Source organism: Rhinopithecus roxellana, chromosome 15 (assembly GCF_007565055.1).
Source record: "Rhinopithecus roxellana isolate Shanxi Qingling chromosome 15, ASM756505v1, whole genome shotgun sequence".
In the NCBI taxonomy this organism is placed as follows: Eukaryota; Metazoa; Chordata; class Mammalia; order Primates; family Cercopithecidae; genus Rhinopithecus; species Rhinopithecus roxellana.
Window position 1 is genome coordinate 111,509,385 of NC_044563.1, and position 18,687 is coordinate 111,528,071.

General features: G+C 38.4%; 1 protein-coding gene across 1 annotated transcript in view; it reads right to left on the reverse strand.

Annotated features, from left to right (window-relative positions):
* The window catches only part of QSER1 (glutamine and serine rich 1), an 85,008-nt gene that overhangs the window by 37,871 nt on the left and 28,450 nt on the right, over positions 1–18,687 (reverse strand). The window contains exons 2-4 of the mRNA XM_030918285.1: positions 9,136–9,248; positions 8,292–8,453; positions 399–4,088 (exon numbers count right to left, since the gene is read on the reverse strand). Of these exons, the coding sequence (XP_030774145.1) occupies positions 399–4,088; positions 8,292–8,453; positions 9,136–9,248 (3,965 nt within the window). The remainder of the gene's footprint in view (positions 1–398; positions 4,089–8,291; positions 8,454–9,135; positions 9,249–18,687) is intronic.

Genomic DNA, 18,687 nt, shown 5'->3' on the forward strand with positions numbered 1-18,687 from the left:
GCAACATATTTAAACATAACCATATTTAATACTAAAATGTTAATCTTCAGATAAAATTGGCAAACTAAGAAAATGTATCAGGTTTATACTACAGCAATACCCACGATACAGTGCCTCAATTACCTCACGATGTCTCAGATTAGAGAAATCTGGATGGCACACTGTACAGATTATGCTGCCTTTGGCAAAAAGCCAAGAAAAATCAGAACTACTTAACCTAAAACCCAGACCTTTCCTACAGGCAAGATAATTTTTTTTAAAAAGTCCTTAAGATACCTACCTATACATTTTGTCCTGAAAATATACTTGCAGACCTGCTTTAAGTGAAAAAAGCTTAAAATGTGGGCTCTAGCCCGAAAAAGAAGTAATAATTATGAATCTAAATTTTAAAACTTTACCTGTTTTCTTCTTTTTATCAGAAGTAGCATCCAAAGTAGTTAAGGGAGTGGAGATGCTTTTATAAGCATCTTGACTACATCCAGGATCATCTTCATCAGAAGAAAATGAAGATAAATGTTCCAAGTTTTTAAGTTCATTATCAACTTTATCTGATGGACTGTTACTGCCAGTTTCAGACACTGAAGGTGTGGGTATTGTAGATGAAGGCTTGGGAAGTGGTGGGGGACAAAATGCACGAACCATCTGGGTCCCTGGCCGTCTAGTCCTGTTAGGCATTCGTACAGCAAGAGTGGAAAACTGCTGCTTGGGCCCAGATTTCAGGAAATCTAAGAAAGACGCAATAAATCCTGTTTTGACTTCTGGTTGTTTTTCCTCCACCTCTTTGATCTTCTGTCTCATTTTTTCTTGATGCTGATAACCATCATGGCAGCTTTCTGAGGAAGGAGGAGTATATGGTAAGTATGTATCTGTTCCCCTTGGATTCTGGCGTTTGCCTTGGGCAGGTCTTTTCAGCTGTTTCTGATTACTATTGTCTTCCTCTTTAACTTGCCCTTTTCCTTTAGTTCTTTTCTTTTGAAGGTTAAAATGCATTAAATCTTGGTTTTCTTCTTCAATCTTGACACTGACTGCATCCCCAGATTGGGCCATGGCCAACAGTGCAAGTGCACTCCTAGCTGGGTTCACTGACACACCACTGTCCTCACCCCCTAAGGTAAATTCACTCTCTGATGTAGCACTCTCTCCACTTATACTTCTACTACTAGAAACAAACTCTTGGTTTCTGTTATTATTTAATGTACTATCAACAGGAACTTCACTGTCTTCTTCAGATTCAAGATTGGTAGCAGACTGTTTCTTGAATGGGCCAGAACTTTGCTCTTGGACTTCATGACTTGGTCCAACCACTGCTGAAGTTACTTTAGTTGGTATATTTTGACCAGGTGTTTCAATGTGCTGTTGATCAAGAGTCATTTTTGACTGAAGGGTAGGTACTGGTGAAAGGTTCACAGTAACCTGATTTCCATTTAAGGAAGTATCATTTATATTCTGTGGCTTTCCTACTGTAGCTGTCATAGAGTTAAAATCTGAAGTCACATGCCTGACATCTAATGACTGCTGAAAATGAGATTTAGAATCACCATCTTCAACAGCCTGCATGGTTTCATTTGAAGTTGACTTGGAAAATTCAGAAGGTGTAACTCCACAAGCTGCTGCTGTAGCTGCTAAGATATCATCTACATTTGATAAAATATTTCTTTCATCACTAAGAAGCACTGCCTCTGGGAAACACATCGATCCAAGAGAAACAAACTGATTCTTTGAGTCATGTTGATTTGTTTCACTAAAATGGCCCTTTGTTGTTAGATGTTGTTGTAACGGTTTTGAAGACTCAGAGAGGTCCATTTTCATAACTTCAGAATTTTGAGGATGGAGTTGCTGCTGAGAATGATTGCCATTGCTTTGAATAACATGACCTTCCATCTGAAGGAAAGGATGTACTATTTGTTGAGGGCTTTGAACACGCTGTGCTTGTAAAGATGCCTTTACTTGACCTAAACCTGCCTGCAGTATTGACTGCTGAAGAATCTGTAAATCACAGGCAGAATCTAAAAGGACCTGTGTATTAGGAAGAGATGCCTGAGGGCCATGCCCTAAAGCATGATTTGGAATTTGAATCTGAGATGAAGCATTAATTATTTGATTGTGTTGTTCCTGGACCTTGGATTCATGCACCTTAAGTACAAGAGGATGCTGCTGCTTTAAGTCTTTAGTATTCAACCTTATTTGTGGAGTCTGTATTAAATTAGTTGCATTCTTAAGATCAAGGGTAGCTGCATTACTGACTTGGCCAATTTGTTGGTTAAGTTGTGTCACTGAACCAACAACGCTTTCTTCTTTCTTTGACGCTTGTAGAGCAACCCCAATAACTTGATCTTCAAGACGGGAATTACTTCTGATTACACTCTGAGAATATCTGTCATCTGCTTTTGACACCTTATAAGTTGATTCTTGAGCATTAATTTCCCCATCAGATAGCCTTTGGGTTGACGACTCAAGAGATGCTTGTGGCTGCAATACCTGTAACTCTTGCATTGGAAAACCATCTTCTTGCTTTGAAGACGTATACACATCTGAGTCAAGCTTTCTTTCAGCATAAGACTTTGGGTCAGGGGAAGTTATGTTATTTTGTAATGTCTGACAATGAGTAGAGGATGCAAAAGATGATGACTGGACACCAGGCAAAAACTTCTGGGACTGGGGAGATGATGACTCTTGAGTCTGAACATTTTGAGAAGAATGCATAGAAATGTAATTCTGGGTCGGGCTAGAGTCTGGCAAATTCTGAGCCCGAGAGGCAGAAGAATAAGAAAGAGAAGGGGCTGTTAATGTTAGGGACTCCCCTGAAGCATAGCTTTCTGAAGGACTAACAACTGACAAAACTTGTGATTGAGATGAATAGCTAACCTGTGTCTGGCTAACTGGTGATAAACCCTGAGAGTGACCAGATGAGTAACTTTGAGACTGACTTACTGAAGACAGATCTCTTGTTTGAGCAGGGTAATTCTCATTTGTAACTGAAGACAATACCTCTTGCTGATTAGATGAATAACTAAGCGTCTGATTTTCAGGAGTTATAGTCTGAGATGACCCAGAAAAAGTCAATGTTTTATACAAGGGTGGCAATTTCTCCACCTTGCTGGACCTATAAACCTGTGAATGAACAATAGATGGCACATTATGTGGCTGTACTAAACCATAATTTTGGGACTGACTGACTGATAAAAGGCTTGGTAGCTGCGCTGTAGAATAAATTTGTGCTTGGCCCGATATTACAGAACTCTGGTTATGTAAAGGTTTGGAATAGCTTAGTGTTTGCACAGGAGGAATTATACTTTGAGGTTTAGGGGTCTTGGTTGATGTTAGTGGTTGTTCTGTAGAACAGCTTTTTACTTTTGTAGTAGAAGGAGGATACCCTGATGATGGAATCGCAGATGAGTAAGACTGAGCAAGTTCCACTGAGACCTGGGAGGTCTTCTGTTGTAATCCTCCATTGCTCACCTGAGTGGAATCTCCAATTGGGCTACAGGATAAAGACTGCCTGGTTGTTTCCTGAAAATTAACTACACTTGAATTTGATAGATAACTATGTAAGGAGTGCTGTGAACCAGTCAGTTGTGCCTGAATTGACTGGGTACCTGAAGGCCGCTGATGGTGTTTAATAACACTACATTCTCGAAGAAGAGCTCTTTCAATGGAAGCAGTAGAACTAGTAAAGAGAGTTGAACTGTAGGCTTGAGGAGTCTGCTGGGCTCCCCCAAGTGCTGAAGGCAACAAACTAAATTGAGGTTGTAAAAGATGGGGTGCAGACTCTTGAGCTGAGCGGTATGTTGAAGACTGAGGTGGTATGCTGTTACTTAATACAGAACTGCCCAGGCGCTCAAATGCCAAAGCAGTTGGAACAGTTCCCTGGGAAGTCTTGATTTGTAGCAAAGGGTCATGGTGACTTAAAATTCCATTTGATGTAGTGTTAAAAGTTGAATCCTGAAGCACCAAAGGTGAAGTGGTAGCAAAGTTTCTATTGCTGAAGGTGGTGGGATGCTGATAAGCAGAGAGAGATGGTGGAAGTGTTCCAGTGCTTGGCAAAGGTCCAGTAGCAAACAGCTCAGTTGCTGCTGAAGAATGCATGCCTATAAAGAAAAGGCACAAAGATTTTTATGTAATTATGGTACAATTACTTTAATATGTTTTCATAGTAGTGACTTACATAACCTATTAAAATGTCTTAAGACTGAAAAACTTGACTAGTAAGTTCTGCATGTAAATTTTGAAATTACATTTCAAAATAGCTAGCTTCCCACTTCCATCCTCTTTTTTTTTTTCTTAAGAGACAAGATGTTCATAGTGAAACCCTGTCTCTACTAAAATATACAAAAAACTAGCCAGGCGAGGTGGCGGGCGCCTGTAGTCCCAGCTACTCGGGAGGCTGAGGCAAGAGAATGGCGTAAACCCGGGAGGCGGAGCTTGCAGTGAGCTGAGATCCGGCCACTGCACTCCAGCCTGGGTGACAGAGCAAGACTCCGTCTCAAAAAAAAAAAAAAAAAAAAGAGACAAGGTCTTACTCTGTTGCCCAGGCTAAAGCACAGTGTTGCGATCATAGCTCACTGCAGCTGCAGTGTCCAAAGTAGCTGAGACTACAGGTCATGCCCCCAAAACCTGGTTAATTTTTAAATTTTGTAGAGATATGGGGTCTTGCAATGTTGCTCAGGCTATCTTGAACTCCTGGGCACAAGTGATCCTCCTATCTTGGTCTCCCAAAGTGATGGGATTATAGGTGCAAGCCACCACGCCTGGATTAGCTAGCTTTCATAGAGCAAAAATGAAGTTACAATGATATCAGCAATTCATATCTGTAATTGTTATATAAGAGAATTTATATATAGTTTGATAAGGTCATAGGAAAATGAAGAAATCAGTAAAAATGTACTTATCTCTAGTGATTAATTTATCCCAAAGTCCCAACGCAAAATACCATTGGACAAACTAAAATGTACATAACATTAAAATGGAAAAAAAAACAGTAACTTGCCTACATCTAACATGATAAATAAATATAAAAAACCAGTCAGTGAACTGCAGTTTCTTTTACCACAATATATTCACTTTAAAAATCTCTTGCATTTCAAGCTTTGACTTCCTATGAACAACTTCCCAATCACAATAGATGCATGTTTATCACGAAAAGTTGATCAGAAATTAATAAAGTACTGTCAGAAAGAGACTGTTAACATTTCAGGACAGCATTTTAGCCACATATAGCAAAAGTAAAACTGGGTATACCCTTGTGGTCCGATAGCTCTGTAGAAATGTATTCTATAGAAATAAGTGCATACAAAAATATTTGTACCAGATGTTCATTATAGTTACTGTTTACAGTAAGTAGAAACAACAAAAAGTCCATAAACAAGGGATCAATCAAATAATTATGGCATATCACAATAATACTATTGCCATAAACATTGATGAAGGTGGATGTATATGTTTTGACATAGAAGGATATCCAATAAAAATAAATAACAAACTGTTAATTCCTTTTTGAAAAGTTAGGAACTATCACTTTCCACTTTATATACCTTTTTACTATTTAAATGTTTTATGTGAACTTCCATTAAATTTTTTTTTTCATTTTTGGAAAAATGGGGAAAACAATTCTCTGGCTCTTTGAAAAATATTTTCCCACTTTCCATTAAATATCCAAAAAGAATTACTATTACAAAGATAGAAAATATCTAGTGGCACTTGAAAGAATAAATAACACTTAGAAATGTTTAAAATACACTGAAACTGACAGGAACTAGAATAGTCTTTTGAGATAATATAGTTCAACTCCTTTGCTCTAGCAATGAGGAAACGGGGGTTGACTGGTGATGTGACTTGCTGAGGGTCACGTGATATTCATGAAACTCCAACCAACTGGCTCTACTGCTCTTTACCAGAGATCTCCTGTTGTTCTTTTGTGTGTGTGTTGGGGTGGGGGGAGGGGGGCGTTAAAACATAATAAGTAAACAGCAATAAAGAACTGACATTTAAGTAAATGTAAAGTTACAAATAATGGATTCAGTTTTAATGGTTATTATGAGGTTAAGTGTTTTATGTCACATATATCAAATCATATTTAAAGAACCAATTATAATTACATGGTGACTGACACTATCACAGTTATGCCTAGAATGAGGAGAGGCTAGTTAGAAAGGACAGAGAATATCTGGGGCTTAAAGTGGTGGTAAGGAGCTTCTATTTCTTGAAATCCTTCTATCCAGTAGAGTGATAAAAGATCTTTCTTACTTGACTTACTTCTGCATGATTTATTAGATTAATGTAGAAGGGAGTCACAGAGGCTAGCAAATTCACCACAGTATGCCCACAGAAGCTATTTTGAAATGCATCTCTTGCTCATATTATAATCTCAAACATGTCAAAAGAAGATGTTCCTTATATGTTGTGTATGTTTTTGTCTCAATTTCATTTTTATTTCCCATTTAGAGTACATTAGTTTAGGTCCAGTTTAATGTGCTCAAAAATCCATTAAATTTCTTTTAAATGTCTATATGATAGTAATATCAGTCATGCTCTGAAAAAATAAAAATAAAAAAACTTCTACCTACTAACTTGAGAGTCCAAGCCTTTCTGAATGCAATTCAATTATAGGATCAGATACAAATGAATTGTTAAATGCAATTTAACAAATAATTGTAAAAATGAATTGTTAAAAATTGAATCCTAGGCCGGGCGCTTTTGGGAGGCCGAGGCACGCAGATCACGTGAGGTCAGGAGTTTGAGACCAGCCTGCCCAATGTGGTGAAACCCCATCTCTACTAAAAACATAAAAATTAGCCGGGCATGGTGGTGCATGCCTGTAATCCCAGCTACTCAGGCGGCTGAGGCACAAGAATCACTTGAACCCAGGACGCAGAGGTTGCAGTGAGCCAAGATTGTGCCACTGCACTCCAGCCTGCACGACAGAGTAAGACTCTGTCTCAAAAAACAAAACGAAACAAAATTGAAACCTAAAAAGCCAAAAAAACTTTAAAAACAAACTACACAAGAGTAAAAACACTTTACAGAAACATAAACAGATTTTCTTTTGTTTTACAATTTCTTCAACTCTCAAGTTTCAGCACTACTATATAGATAGGAAAATCTAACTAATATACTAATACGAAAATACATGAAATATAAAATTATTTCAGGCAGTAAAAATAAAGCTGTGTTTTAAAATATTTTATTTCACCAAATCATTAATTATCTCCTTAGAAGCAGGAAAAAAAAGTCGCTAAGGTATACTGAGAAACTTCTATTAGTGGAATTTACATGAGAATGTTAAAATACTATTTCCTATAGCTATCCCTTAAAAACATATTCTCAAATACACTATGACATTTCTTCTTTAAGACAACGAAACTCAAAAAAAAAAAAACTCCAAAAAAATTCCTGTCATACCACAAAAAACAGGAATATATATATACAACTTTTTTTTTTTTTTTTTTTTTTTTTGAGGCAGAGTCTCACTCTGTCGCCGGGGCTGGAGTGCAGTGGCGGGATCTCAGCTCACTGCAAGCTCCGCCTCCCGGGTTTACGCCATTCTCCTGCCTCAGCCTCCCGAGTAGCTGGGACTACAGGCGCCCGCCACTTCGCCCGGCTAGTTTTTTTGTATTTTTAGTAGAGACGGGGTTTCACCGTGTTAGCCAGGATGGTCTCGATCTCCTGACCTCGTGATCCGCCCGTCTCGGCCTCCCAAAGTGCTGGGATTACAGGCTTGAGCCACCGCGCCCGGCCATATATACAACTTTTGATGAGAAACGGTTGAAAAGTAAAATAAGAAAAATGATAGAAAAAATAGAAAAGCACATTATAGACCTTGTAATTATTGCTGGAAAATGGGCACATCATAATATCAACTTGTAATGGCTCTTATTAATGATTTAATCTATCCAATTAAGGATAACTTTATATAACACTAACAATGAAATGAGTCCCAAGAATTTTTTTACTATACCACCTATCCATTTTGAAGTCACTAAAATAAATTTTAATCTTTGCTTCTTTCAAGTAGACAAGTAATTGCTAGATATAAACCTTATATCAGACCTTCTTTAATCATTACCCCTCAATGTCAACTTATTAGTTTTTGTCAGAATGCTAAAACTAAATTTCTGCCAGTAATAAATTCTTGAATTTTATTCACCTGAAAATTTTGAAAAATTCCAGGTCTTAAAGTTCAGTGGAAAATCAATATTGTAACAAAACTCCCAGCCACAATGACAAGGCCATCAAATGTATATTTTTCATCAGCATTTTTATAGGACTTAAAAATTCTAAAAACAGAGAATCACCTGTCTGCCAGGATGGAGCCCTGAACTGTGGTAAGAGAGTAGTTCCTGAAGCAGCAGCCTGAGCAGTTCGGGATTCAGCAGTAGACAGAAAATTCATCACTGAAGACTCTTTAGTGTTACTGCTGGCACTGTTCACACTAGTATCAAATATTCCAGAAAGACCTACATTTGAAGATAAAATATATCCCAAAGTAAAAAAAAAATATGTACTTGTATAAAATTATATTCCTGACTCTATTTTAAAATTTCTGAAAATCGAGGCCAAAACATTCTACAACCCCAAATGGTTTTATTTTGATAGTAAACATATCAATTTGACCAAGCATATTTATAATTTAAAATCTCCAAAGATGCATGAAAGAAGATCTTTTAATTTATTAATTATATAAATATTCCCTGTTGGTAAAAACCAAAGCTTTGGCCGGGTGCGGCAGCTCACACCTGTAATCCCAGCACTTCTGGAGGCCGAGGGGGAAGGATCACAAGGTCAGGAGTTTGAGACCAGCCTGGCCAATATGGTGAAACTCCGTCTCTACTAAAAAGTACAAAAATTAGCCGGGCATGGTGGCAGGCGCCTGTAGTCCCAGCTACTCGGGAGGCTGAAGCAGGAGAATCACTTGAACCCTGGAGGTGGAGGTTGCAGTGAGCCAAGATCACGCCATTGTACTCCAGCCCGGCCAAGACAGCAATGTCAAAAACAAAAACAAAAAACAAGCTTATACTCTCATTTCCCATGGCATGAGTATGTCCTACACATTGAGAACCCAACACATGAAAATTGGTTTTCCTTCTTATTCACTAAATGTACCCAGACTCATAGTATATTTCACAAGAGAATTGTTACCAGTAGGTTGAGGTGTGGGAGCATATCCAGGAAGCTGATGAGAGGCTGCAAAACTCTGTCTCTGAAGGAGATCTGTTTCAGAGTGTGAGGGATGTCCTTCTTCATAGCTTAAACTAGAGGACATTAAAAATCAGTGAACAAAATATACAGTCCAAACCATTTGATAAAAAAGCTTCTAGAAGAGCAACTATAAAAGTAGTAGAAACCTTTGACCAACTTCCTGACCTGTAGATTAGTGGATCAAACACAGTCTGACGATACTATCACAATGAAGAAAATATATTTAAGATGCATTAGGAGAAAAATAATACACAGTATTTTCTTTAATTCAACTCTACCTCAAACAAGAGTCTTTTTACTGGGAGAGGTAATGTGGTGCAGCAGAAAAAGCAATATCCTGGACAACAGAGAGCTGAATTCATTGTACAGGCTCTACTTCTGGCTTACAGTGTAATTTAAATAAGTGACCCAATTATTGTTGGACTAATTTCATCTGTATAAAAAAAGGACCAGATGAAATAACCTCCATAACCTAATTATAGTAGTCTATGGAATAACAGATAATTCAAATAAAGAATTAATACTATTTCCCAATAACTGAGAAAACTTCAAGCTTAAACATTTTCAGAGTAGTCCAAAACAAGATTTTTTACCCCCTCCCCTTGGAAAGGGGAAATATTTTGAATATTTTAAACCCATAGAAAAAATCAAAACTTCAATGAACACCCATATACCTGTCCCTTAAGATTCAACAACTATTAAGATTTTGTAACATCATTTATTTTTCTGCACACACACATACACACACACTTTTCGTTTTTTTGCTAAACAACTTGAAAATAACTTGGGAGATATCATCAGGTGCATCTCATAGGAACAAGGACATTCTTATATAACCAGATATCACTATTAAACTTAAACACATTTAGCATTAATTCAATAATCATATAATATACAGGTCATATTCCAGTTTCCCCCATTGTTGCCAAACATCTAGAAGTTTTAAGCTCTTTTTAACTAGGATTCAATCAAAATTCAGTGATTTCATTTGGTTATTTCTCTAACTTAGTATCAGTGCCTTCACCCAACCCCTAATCCCTAATCCCTTGACCTTTTGAAGAATCCAGGGCAACTAAATTATAAGATGTCCCAAATTCTGGATTTGTCTTAAGAGACAGGGTCTCTGTCGCCCAGGCTAGAGTGCAGCAGCAGGATCATAGCTCATTGTAGCCTCCAATTCCTGGGCTCAAGCAATCCTCCTGCCTCAGCCTCCCAAGTAGCTAGGACTACAGGTATGAGCCACCACACCTGGCCTGTTGTGTACTTCTTATTGCATCACAGGAGAAGGCACACGATGTCAGTTTGTCTCATTACTGATGATTCTGAGCTTGAAGTGGTTAAGGTAATGTGTCCTTACTAACGTCTGCAACACAGCCTGGTGTGGTGGCTCATGCCTATAATCCCTGCACTTTGGGAGGGTGAGGCAGGTGGATCACTTGAGGTCAGCAGTTCAAGACTAGCCTGGCCAACATGGGAGAACCCCATCTTTACTAAAAATACAAAAATTAGCTGGGTATGGTAGCACAGGTCTCTAATTCCAGCTACTCTGGAGGTTGAGGCACGAGAATCGCTTGAACCCAGGAGGCAGAGGTTGCAGTGAGCTGAGATTGCACCATTGTACTCCAGCCTGGGTGACAGAACAAGACTCTGTCTCCAAGAAAAAAAAAAAAGTGAAGTATCAACATTCCAGTAGTTTTACATCTGTCAATACTTGATCTTTTCAGTCTTCTTAATTTTAGCCATTCTAGGTGAGTTCAGTGGAGTACCATTGTGGCTTAATTTGCATTTCTCTGATAACATACGAGGAGGTGCACCTTCCTGTATGTTTGTAAGGTTATTCTTTTAGCTTCTCCTGTGAAGTTTATTCAAATCTTTAGCCCTTTTAAAAGATCTAAGTTGTCATCAATTTCATTACTGGGTATACATCCAAAAGGAAACAAGTCATTCTACCAAACAGATATTTACTCGCATGTTCATTGCAGCATTTTCACAATAGCAAAGACATGGAGTCAACCCAGGTGCCATCAGCAGTTGACTGGATAAAGAAAATGTGGTACACAAACATCTTAGAATACCACACAACCTTTAATTAAAAAGAACAAAATCATGTCCTTTGAAGCAATATGGATGCTGCTGGAGGCTATAATCCTAATCAAATTAATGCAGGCACAGAAAACCAAATACCACATGTTCTCACTAATAAGTGTGAGCTAAATATTGGGTACTCGGACATAAAGATGGCAGTAACAGAAACTGGGGGCTACTAGAGGAGGGAAGAAGTGGGGTAAGGACTGGAAATCAAACTGTCAGCTAGTATGCTGAGTACCCAGGTAACAGGATCATTTGTATTCCAAACTTCAGCATCATGCTGTAACAAACCTGCACATGTACCCCCTGAATCTAAAATAAAAGCTGAAAACAAAAACCAAACCTGAGTTGTTTCCCTTCTTATTGGGTTTTAAGAGTTCTTTACATATCCTGGATCAAAATTCATTGTCAAATATATGTATTGGGAGTATTTTCTCCCAGTCTATTGGCTTGCCTTTTCATTCTCTTTCATTTTCCAGTGTCTTTATTTATTTATTCCTTTTTTTTTTCCTTCTCTTCTTTTGAGACAGGGTCTCACTCCAGTCGCCCAACCTGGAGTGCAGTGGCATGATCATGGCTCACTGCAGCCTCAACTTCCTGGGCTCAGGTGATTTTCTCCTCAGTCTCCTGAGTAGCTGGGACTATAGGCATGCGCCACCACCACCGGCCAACTTTTTGTAGAGACAAGGCTTATCCACGTTGCCCAGGCTGTTCTGGAACTCCTGGACTAAAGCAAGCAATCTACCCACCTTGGACTCCCAAAGTGCTGGGATTACAGGCGTGAGCCAGCACATCTGGCCTCCAGTGTCTTTAAATAATGAGGTTTTAATTTTTGCTCAATGTGAATTATCAAGATGTTTTGTTTTATAGTTTGTGCTTTTGGTGTCCTAAGAAATCTTCACCAACCCAAAGTCAACTAATATATTCTCCTATGTTTTATAAGTTTTAATGTTTTTGCTTTTATGTTTAGGTCTATGACTCATTTTGAGATTTTTTTGTGTGTATGGTGTGAGGTAAAGTTCAAGGTTCAAGTTTCTCATATTTTCGCTTTTTAAAAATTAGGTATAATTTGCATGGGTAGAATTCACCTTTTCTGGGGCTTTTTTTTTTCTTGAGATGGAATCTTGCTCTGTCACCAGACTGGAGTGCAGTGGTGCGATCTCAGTTCACTGCAACCTCCACTTCCTGGGTTCAAGTGATTCCCCTGCCTCAGCCTCCCAAGTAGCTGGGACTATAGGCACCCACATCACACCCAGCTAATTTTTTGTATTTTAGTAGAGATGAGGTTTCACCATGTTGGCCAGGATGGTCTTGATCTCCTGATCTCGTAATCCACCCGCCTCGGCCTCCCAAAGTGCTGGGATTACAGGCGTGAGCCACCGTGCCTGGTCTTTTTTTATTGAGACAAGAGTTTCACTCTGTCGCCCAGGCTGGAGTATAGTGGTGCGATCTCGGCTCACCACAACCTCCACCTCCTAGGTTCAAGCAATTCTCCTGCCTCAGCCTCCGGAGGAGCTGGGATTACAGGCACGCACCACTGCGCCAGGCTAATTTTTTTGTACTTTTAGTAGAGACAGGGTTTCGCCATGTTGGCCAGGCTGGTCTTGAACTCTCGACCTCAGGTGATCTGCCCACCTCGGCCTCCCAAAGCGCTGGGATTACAGGAGTGAGCCACTGCGCCTGGCCCTCTAGTGTGTGTTCTGATACCTGCATAAACAAACCACAAAAACCAAGGGAGAGAACACCTCCATCACCACAAAGATTCCCCGTCTCTCTGCAGTAAGCACATCCTACCATCAAGTCCCCAGATCTGTTTTCTGCTTCTGTGATTTTACCTTTTCCAAAATGTCATATAAATGGAATTATTTAATACGTAGTCTTTGTGTCTCACTTTTCACTTAGTGTAACACCTCTGAGATTTATCTATGTGTTATTTCTATCAGTGATTCATTCCTTTTTATTGCTGAGCAGTACTCCATTGCATGGATGCACCAAAAGTTGGTTTTTTTTGTTTGTTTTTGTTTTTTCTTTTTTGAGATGGAGTCTCCGCTCTGTCACCCAGGCTGGAGTGCAGTGGTGCAATCTTGGCTCACTGCAAGCTCCGCCTCCCGGGTTCATGCCATTCTCCTGCCTCAGCCTCCCGAGTAGCTGGGACCACAGGCGCCCGCCACCACACCCAGCTAATTTTTTGTATTTTCAGTAGAGACGGGGTTTCACCATGTTAGCCAGGATGGTCTTGATCTCCTGACCTCAAGATCCGCCTGCCTCAGCCTCCCAAAGTGTGGGATTACAGGCGTGAGCCACCACGCCTGGGCGGTTGGTTTTTTAAAACCTTCTCACCAGTTGAGAGGCATCTGGGGCAATCATGAATATAGATGCTATACCCATGTGCATAAGTTTTTGTGTGAACATAAGTTTTAATTTCACTTGAGTAGGGAGATGACTGAGTTATACAGTAACGTATGTTTAACTCAGATAAACTGCGTGTTTTCCAGAGTGGCTATAACATATTACATTCCCACCAATAATGTATGTCTAGTAACTCTCCATCCATGTGGGCCCTAGGTATTATTAGTTTGTAAGTTGTTACTTAAAAAAAAAAAAAAATTAGGCTGGGTGTGGTGGCTCACACCTATAATCCCAGCACTTTGGGAGACTGAGGTTGGGTGGATTGCTTGAAGTCAGGAGTTCAAGACTAGCCTGGCCAACATGGCAAAATCCCATCTCTACTAAAAATCCAAAAATTAGCTAGGCATGGTGGCACAAATCTGTAATTCCAGCTACTCAGGAGGCTAAGGCATGAAAACCGATTGAACCTGGGAGGCTGGAGGTTGCAATGAGCCGAAATCATACCACTGCACTCCATCTAGCCTGGGCGACAGAGTGAGACTCTGGCTGGAAAAAAAAAAAATAGCCATTCTAATTGATGTGCAATAAATATCTCACCATCTTCCACGTAGAAATCTTTAGTAAAAGTACTACTGAAATATTCTGCCCATTTTTATTGGGTTGTTTTCTATTATTGCGTTTTGAGAGTTGCTTATATATTCTGGAGCAAATTCTTGGCCAGTTATGTTTTGCAAATATTTTCTCCCACCCAGTGGCTTTCAGTCTTGTAACAGCATCTTTAGAAGGGCAAAAGCTCTTAATTTTGATCAGTTTTTAATTTATCTATTGTACTTTTGGTGCTGTACCTAAGAAATCTTTGTCTAAGTTTAAAACCTCAAAGATTTTCTGTTGTGTTTTCTTCTGGAAGTTTTATAGTATCAACTTTTCCATTCAGGGCTATAATCCATTTGGAGTTAATTTTTTATATGTGGTGTAAAGTGTTGATACTCATTTTTAAAATTTCAATGTGCAATGGTTCCAACACTATATATGGAGAAGATTATTCTTTACCTATTGAATTGTCTTGGCACCTCTGTCAAAAATCAATAAACCATATATTTGGGTTTCTATTTCTTGACTATAGTATTACACTGACCAATGTCTGTTCATATAAATCAATCCACAAATAACTATATTTTTATACAACTGTATTTATAGTGTCTTCAATTCAATAACACAAATCTTCCAAATTTGTTCTTTTTCCAAAACTGTTTTGCTGTGCTAGGTATTTCCACATACATTTGAGTTAGCTTGTCAATTTCTATGACAACAAAAAAACTGCACTGAATCTAAACACCAATTTGGGAAAAACTATACCATCTTAAAAGTACTGAATCTTTTCAGCCATGAATACAGTATAGCTGTTTCTGGTCTTTAATTTATCTCAACAATCTTTTGTAGTGTTTAGTGTATAATTCTTACATGTATTTTGTTAAATTTATCCCTAAATATCTTTTGCTATTCTGTTCTAAATGTTTTTGTAAAAAAACAAACTTGGAATACAATTTTCATACCATAAAGGTCACCCTTTTAAAGTGTGCTAATCAGTGGTTTTTAGAATATTCAGACTTGTGCAACTGTCACCACAATCTAATTTTAGAATATTTTGATCACCCCCCAAATAAACATGTATCCATGAGCACTTGGTCCTATTTCCCTCCTCTTCTCAGCCTCTGGCAATCACTGATCTACCTTCTGTCTCTATGGATTTGCCTATTCAAAACAGTTCATACAAACTGAATGATACTACATGTGGCCTTTTATAACTGGCTTCTTTCACTAAATATGTTTTCAAGGTTCACCTTGTTACAACATGGATATATCAGTACCTCATTCCTTTTTAGGGCTGAACATTCTGTTGTATGAATATACCACATTTTGTTTATCCATTCATCAGCTGATGGACATTTGGGTTGTTTCTACTTTGGGGCTATCATGACAATGCAATGAACATTCATGTACAAGTTTTTGCATAGATGTATGTCTTTAATTTCTCTTGGGTATATATATCCAGGAATGAATTTGCTGGGTCAAATGAAAACTCCATGTTTAACATTTTGAGAAATGGCCAGACTGTTTTCCAAAGTGGCTGTACCATTTTACATTCCCACCAGCAAAGTGTAAGTTATAATTTCTCAACATTCTCACTAATATTTATTATCTATATTTCTCATTATCTATAATAGACATCCTAACAGGTGTGGAGTGGTTCTGATTTGCATTTACCTCATGATGACTAATAATGTAGAGCATCTCTGCATGTGTTTATTGACCACTTGCATCTTCTTTGGACAAGGGTCTATTCACATGCTTTGCTCATATTTTAACTGGGTTATCTTTTTATTATTAAAGTACAAGAGTTCTTTAAATATGCTGCATACAAGTCCCTGAAAAATCTATTATTTTAATCGCTGTTTTCCATTCATTGGTTATCTTTTCACTTTCTGATGGTATCAGGTACAGCACAAAAATTTTTTATTTTGAAGTCTAATTTATTTTTTCCTTTGTCACTCATGCTTTTGATAGCATATCTAAGAAATAACTTGTAATCCAAGGTCATGAAGATTTATGCCTATGTTTTCTCTTTTTAGTTTTAGCTTTTACATTTAGGATGACTGATCCATTTCAAATTAATTATTTTATATGGTGTGAGGCAGGAGTCCAGCTTCATTCTTTTGCTACTCAAAGCGCAATGTAGAAATCCCTTAATACAAAAACCCAAATGCCCAACTGTTATTTTCAAAATACTCTTACAATTTTATATGCTTTTAAAATCATAGCAATCATTCTCTATATTAAAACAGGCTACATGTGTATTTCCTTACTCTGGCGGACAGAGCCCAGAAGCAATGACAATCCAGCAGCAAAGAACATACCCAGTACCCAGATGGGTTTCTTGCACCATTCTCCAAGAAAAAGGAACCGAGGCTCCTTGGAGAAATGGCTGATTCTAGTACTGGGGCAGGAAATATACAAGATGAGTCTGGAGCATCTTGTAGTGCCAGAAAGTAAGAAAGTGCTAAAAAGAAAGGGGGCAGAAAAGAAGGGAGAAAAAAGACATTTATGTCAAAGGAACACACAAGCTAATTGAAAGAGTTCCCAATGACCAAAGCAGGAACATTTTGAGCAACAAAATAGTACTGGATTGTAACCCTAAGTACAAAATATATATCCATGGGTCCATACTGATAATTAAATGATTAAATAGAGAGGAAGAGACAAATTTCCCTTGAGGAATTCCCAATTAATTTATGTAGATTCTCTATCCTAAAGGAGGGAGACCATAACTCCCCACGCAGGTGTGGACTGCACACAGTGATGCCTTTCCAAAGAGTATAGTATTGAAAGGCGGAAAAAAAGGAGTAACTTTACAGTGTAGAAACCTGACGAGAATCGACTGGTGATAAAGGCCTATTAGTGATAAATCACACTGATAGTATGTACCACTGACATGATGTGATGAAACTGACACTTTGCCCCGTGGTCTCCCTCCTCAAAACCGGTAACACCAGTCTAAACACGAAAAGAAAAAACATTAGGCAAATTCCAAAAGACGGGTGTCCTACAAAATACTTGCCCAGTACTTCTGAAAACTGTGAAGGTTATCAAAAGCAAAGTAAAAAGAAGTTGAGGCCAGAGGAGTACTTGATACCAGACTGAGCAACACAGTGATACTTAGTCTCTAAAAAACTTTTAAAAATTTGCCAGGCATAGTGGTGCTTGCCTGTAGTCCCAGCTGCACACTTTGGCCCAGGAGTTCATAGGTGATCATGCCACTTAACTCTAGCCTGGATGACAGAGCAAGACTCTGTCTCCCAAAAAAAAAAAAAAAAAAAAAAAAAAACCTGCAACAACAAAAACAACAAACTAAGCTAGAGAAACTGTTATAGATAAGAGGAGACAGAAAAAGACATTAAGTAAATCTATGGAAACTGAATGAACTATAGGCATCAGTTAATAATAATGTATTAATATTGGTTCATTAATTGTAAGAAATGTCCCATACCAGTGTAAGATGGCAATAATAGGGAAAACTGGGCGGGGGGGGGAGGGCGTGTATGGGAACTCTATACTATGTTCCTGATTTTTCTGTAAATCTAAAACAGTTTCCAAAAATGAAGTCTACATTTTAAAAAATGTAAGCCATGCTAAACCTAAACACAACTTCCTAAGAGTTACAATAATTATTGATCTGATTTATAAATATCAGGGGTTTTCGGGAGGAAGAGGGTGTTCCTTACAAATCTTTGCTAACTCCAGTCACTTCTTGAACAGGCAAGGAATTATTACACCTAAGTGGTTTCCTTGCCTCTGCTCTTGCCCCTCCTTCCCCTCCTCCTCAGCCTGAGTCATTCTCTTAAAAAGGTAAAATCAAATCACGAAAAACTTTCCAACAGCTTCCCACCTCACAAGTAAGAGCCACAACTTCTTACAAAGTTCTCAAGGCACTACATGATCTAGTTGCTGCTCCCTTACACTTCTGATTTTAGCTCCTATTTTTCACTCTAGCCACACAGGTCTCTTGCCTCATCCCTCAAACTCACTCCTCATTTCCCCTTAGGTCTCTGCTTAAATTTCACCTCACTCAAGATTTCCCTGACTACTTCATATAAAACAACATCCTTACTCTGTCCTCTCTCTCCACATGCCCTAACCCTCTTTATTTTTCTCCATGCATTAATACTCAACATACTATATATATTTACTATATATAGTGTGCTAGTTTGCCCAGTATGCACTGAAAGGTAAACTCCTTAAGGACAGAGCCTTTGCTTTATTCACTGGTACATCCCAAGCACCCAGAATAGTATGTGGTACACAGTAGGTACTCATAAATAATTACAACCCATGTACAGTATCGGAAGAGAAATCACCTTCAAGTTAGAGCTGAATCATCTCTCAAACTTTTACTGAGTGCCTACTTGACTGGGCAGGCATTCTGCTAAGGACTAGGGACTCAGAAATGAAAGATTAAGCCAGTAGGTCAGTCCATGCTAATTAAAAACTGAATTATCT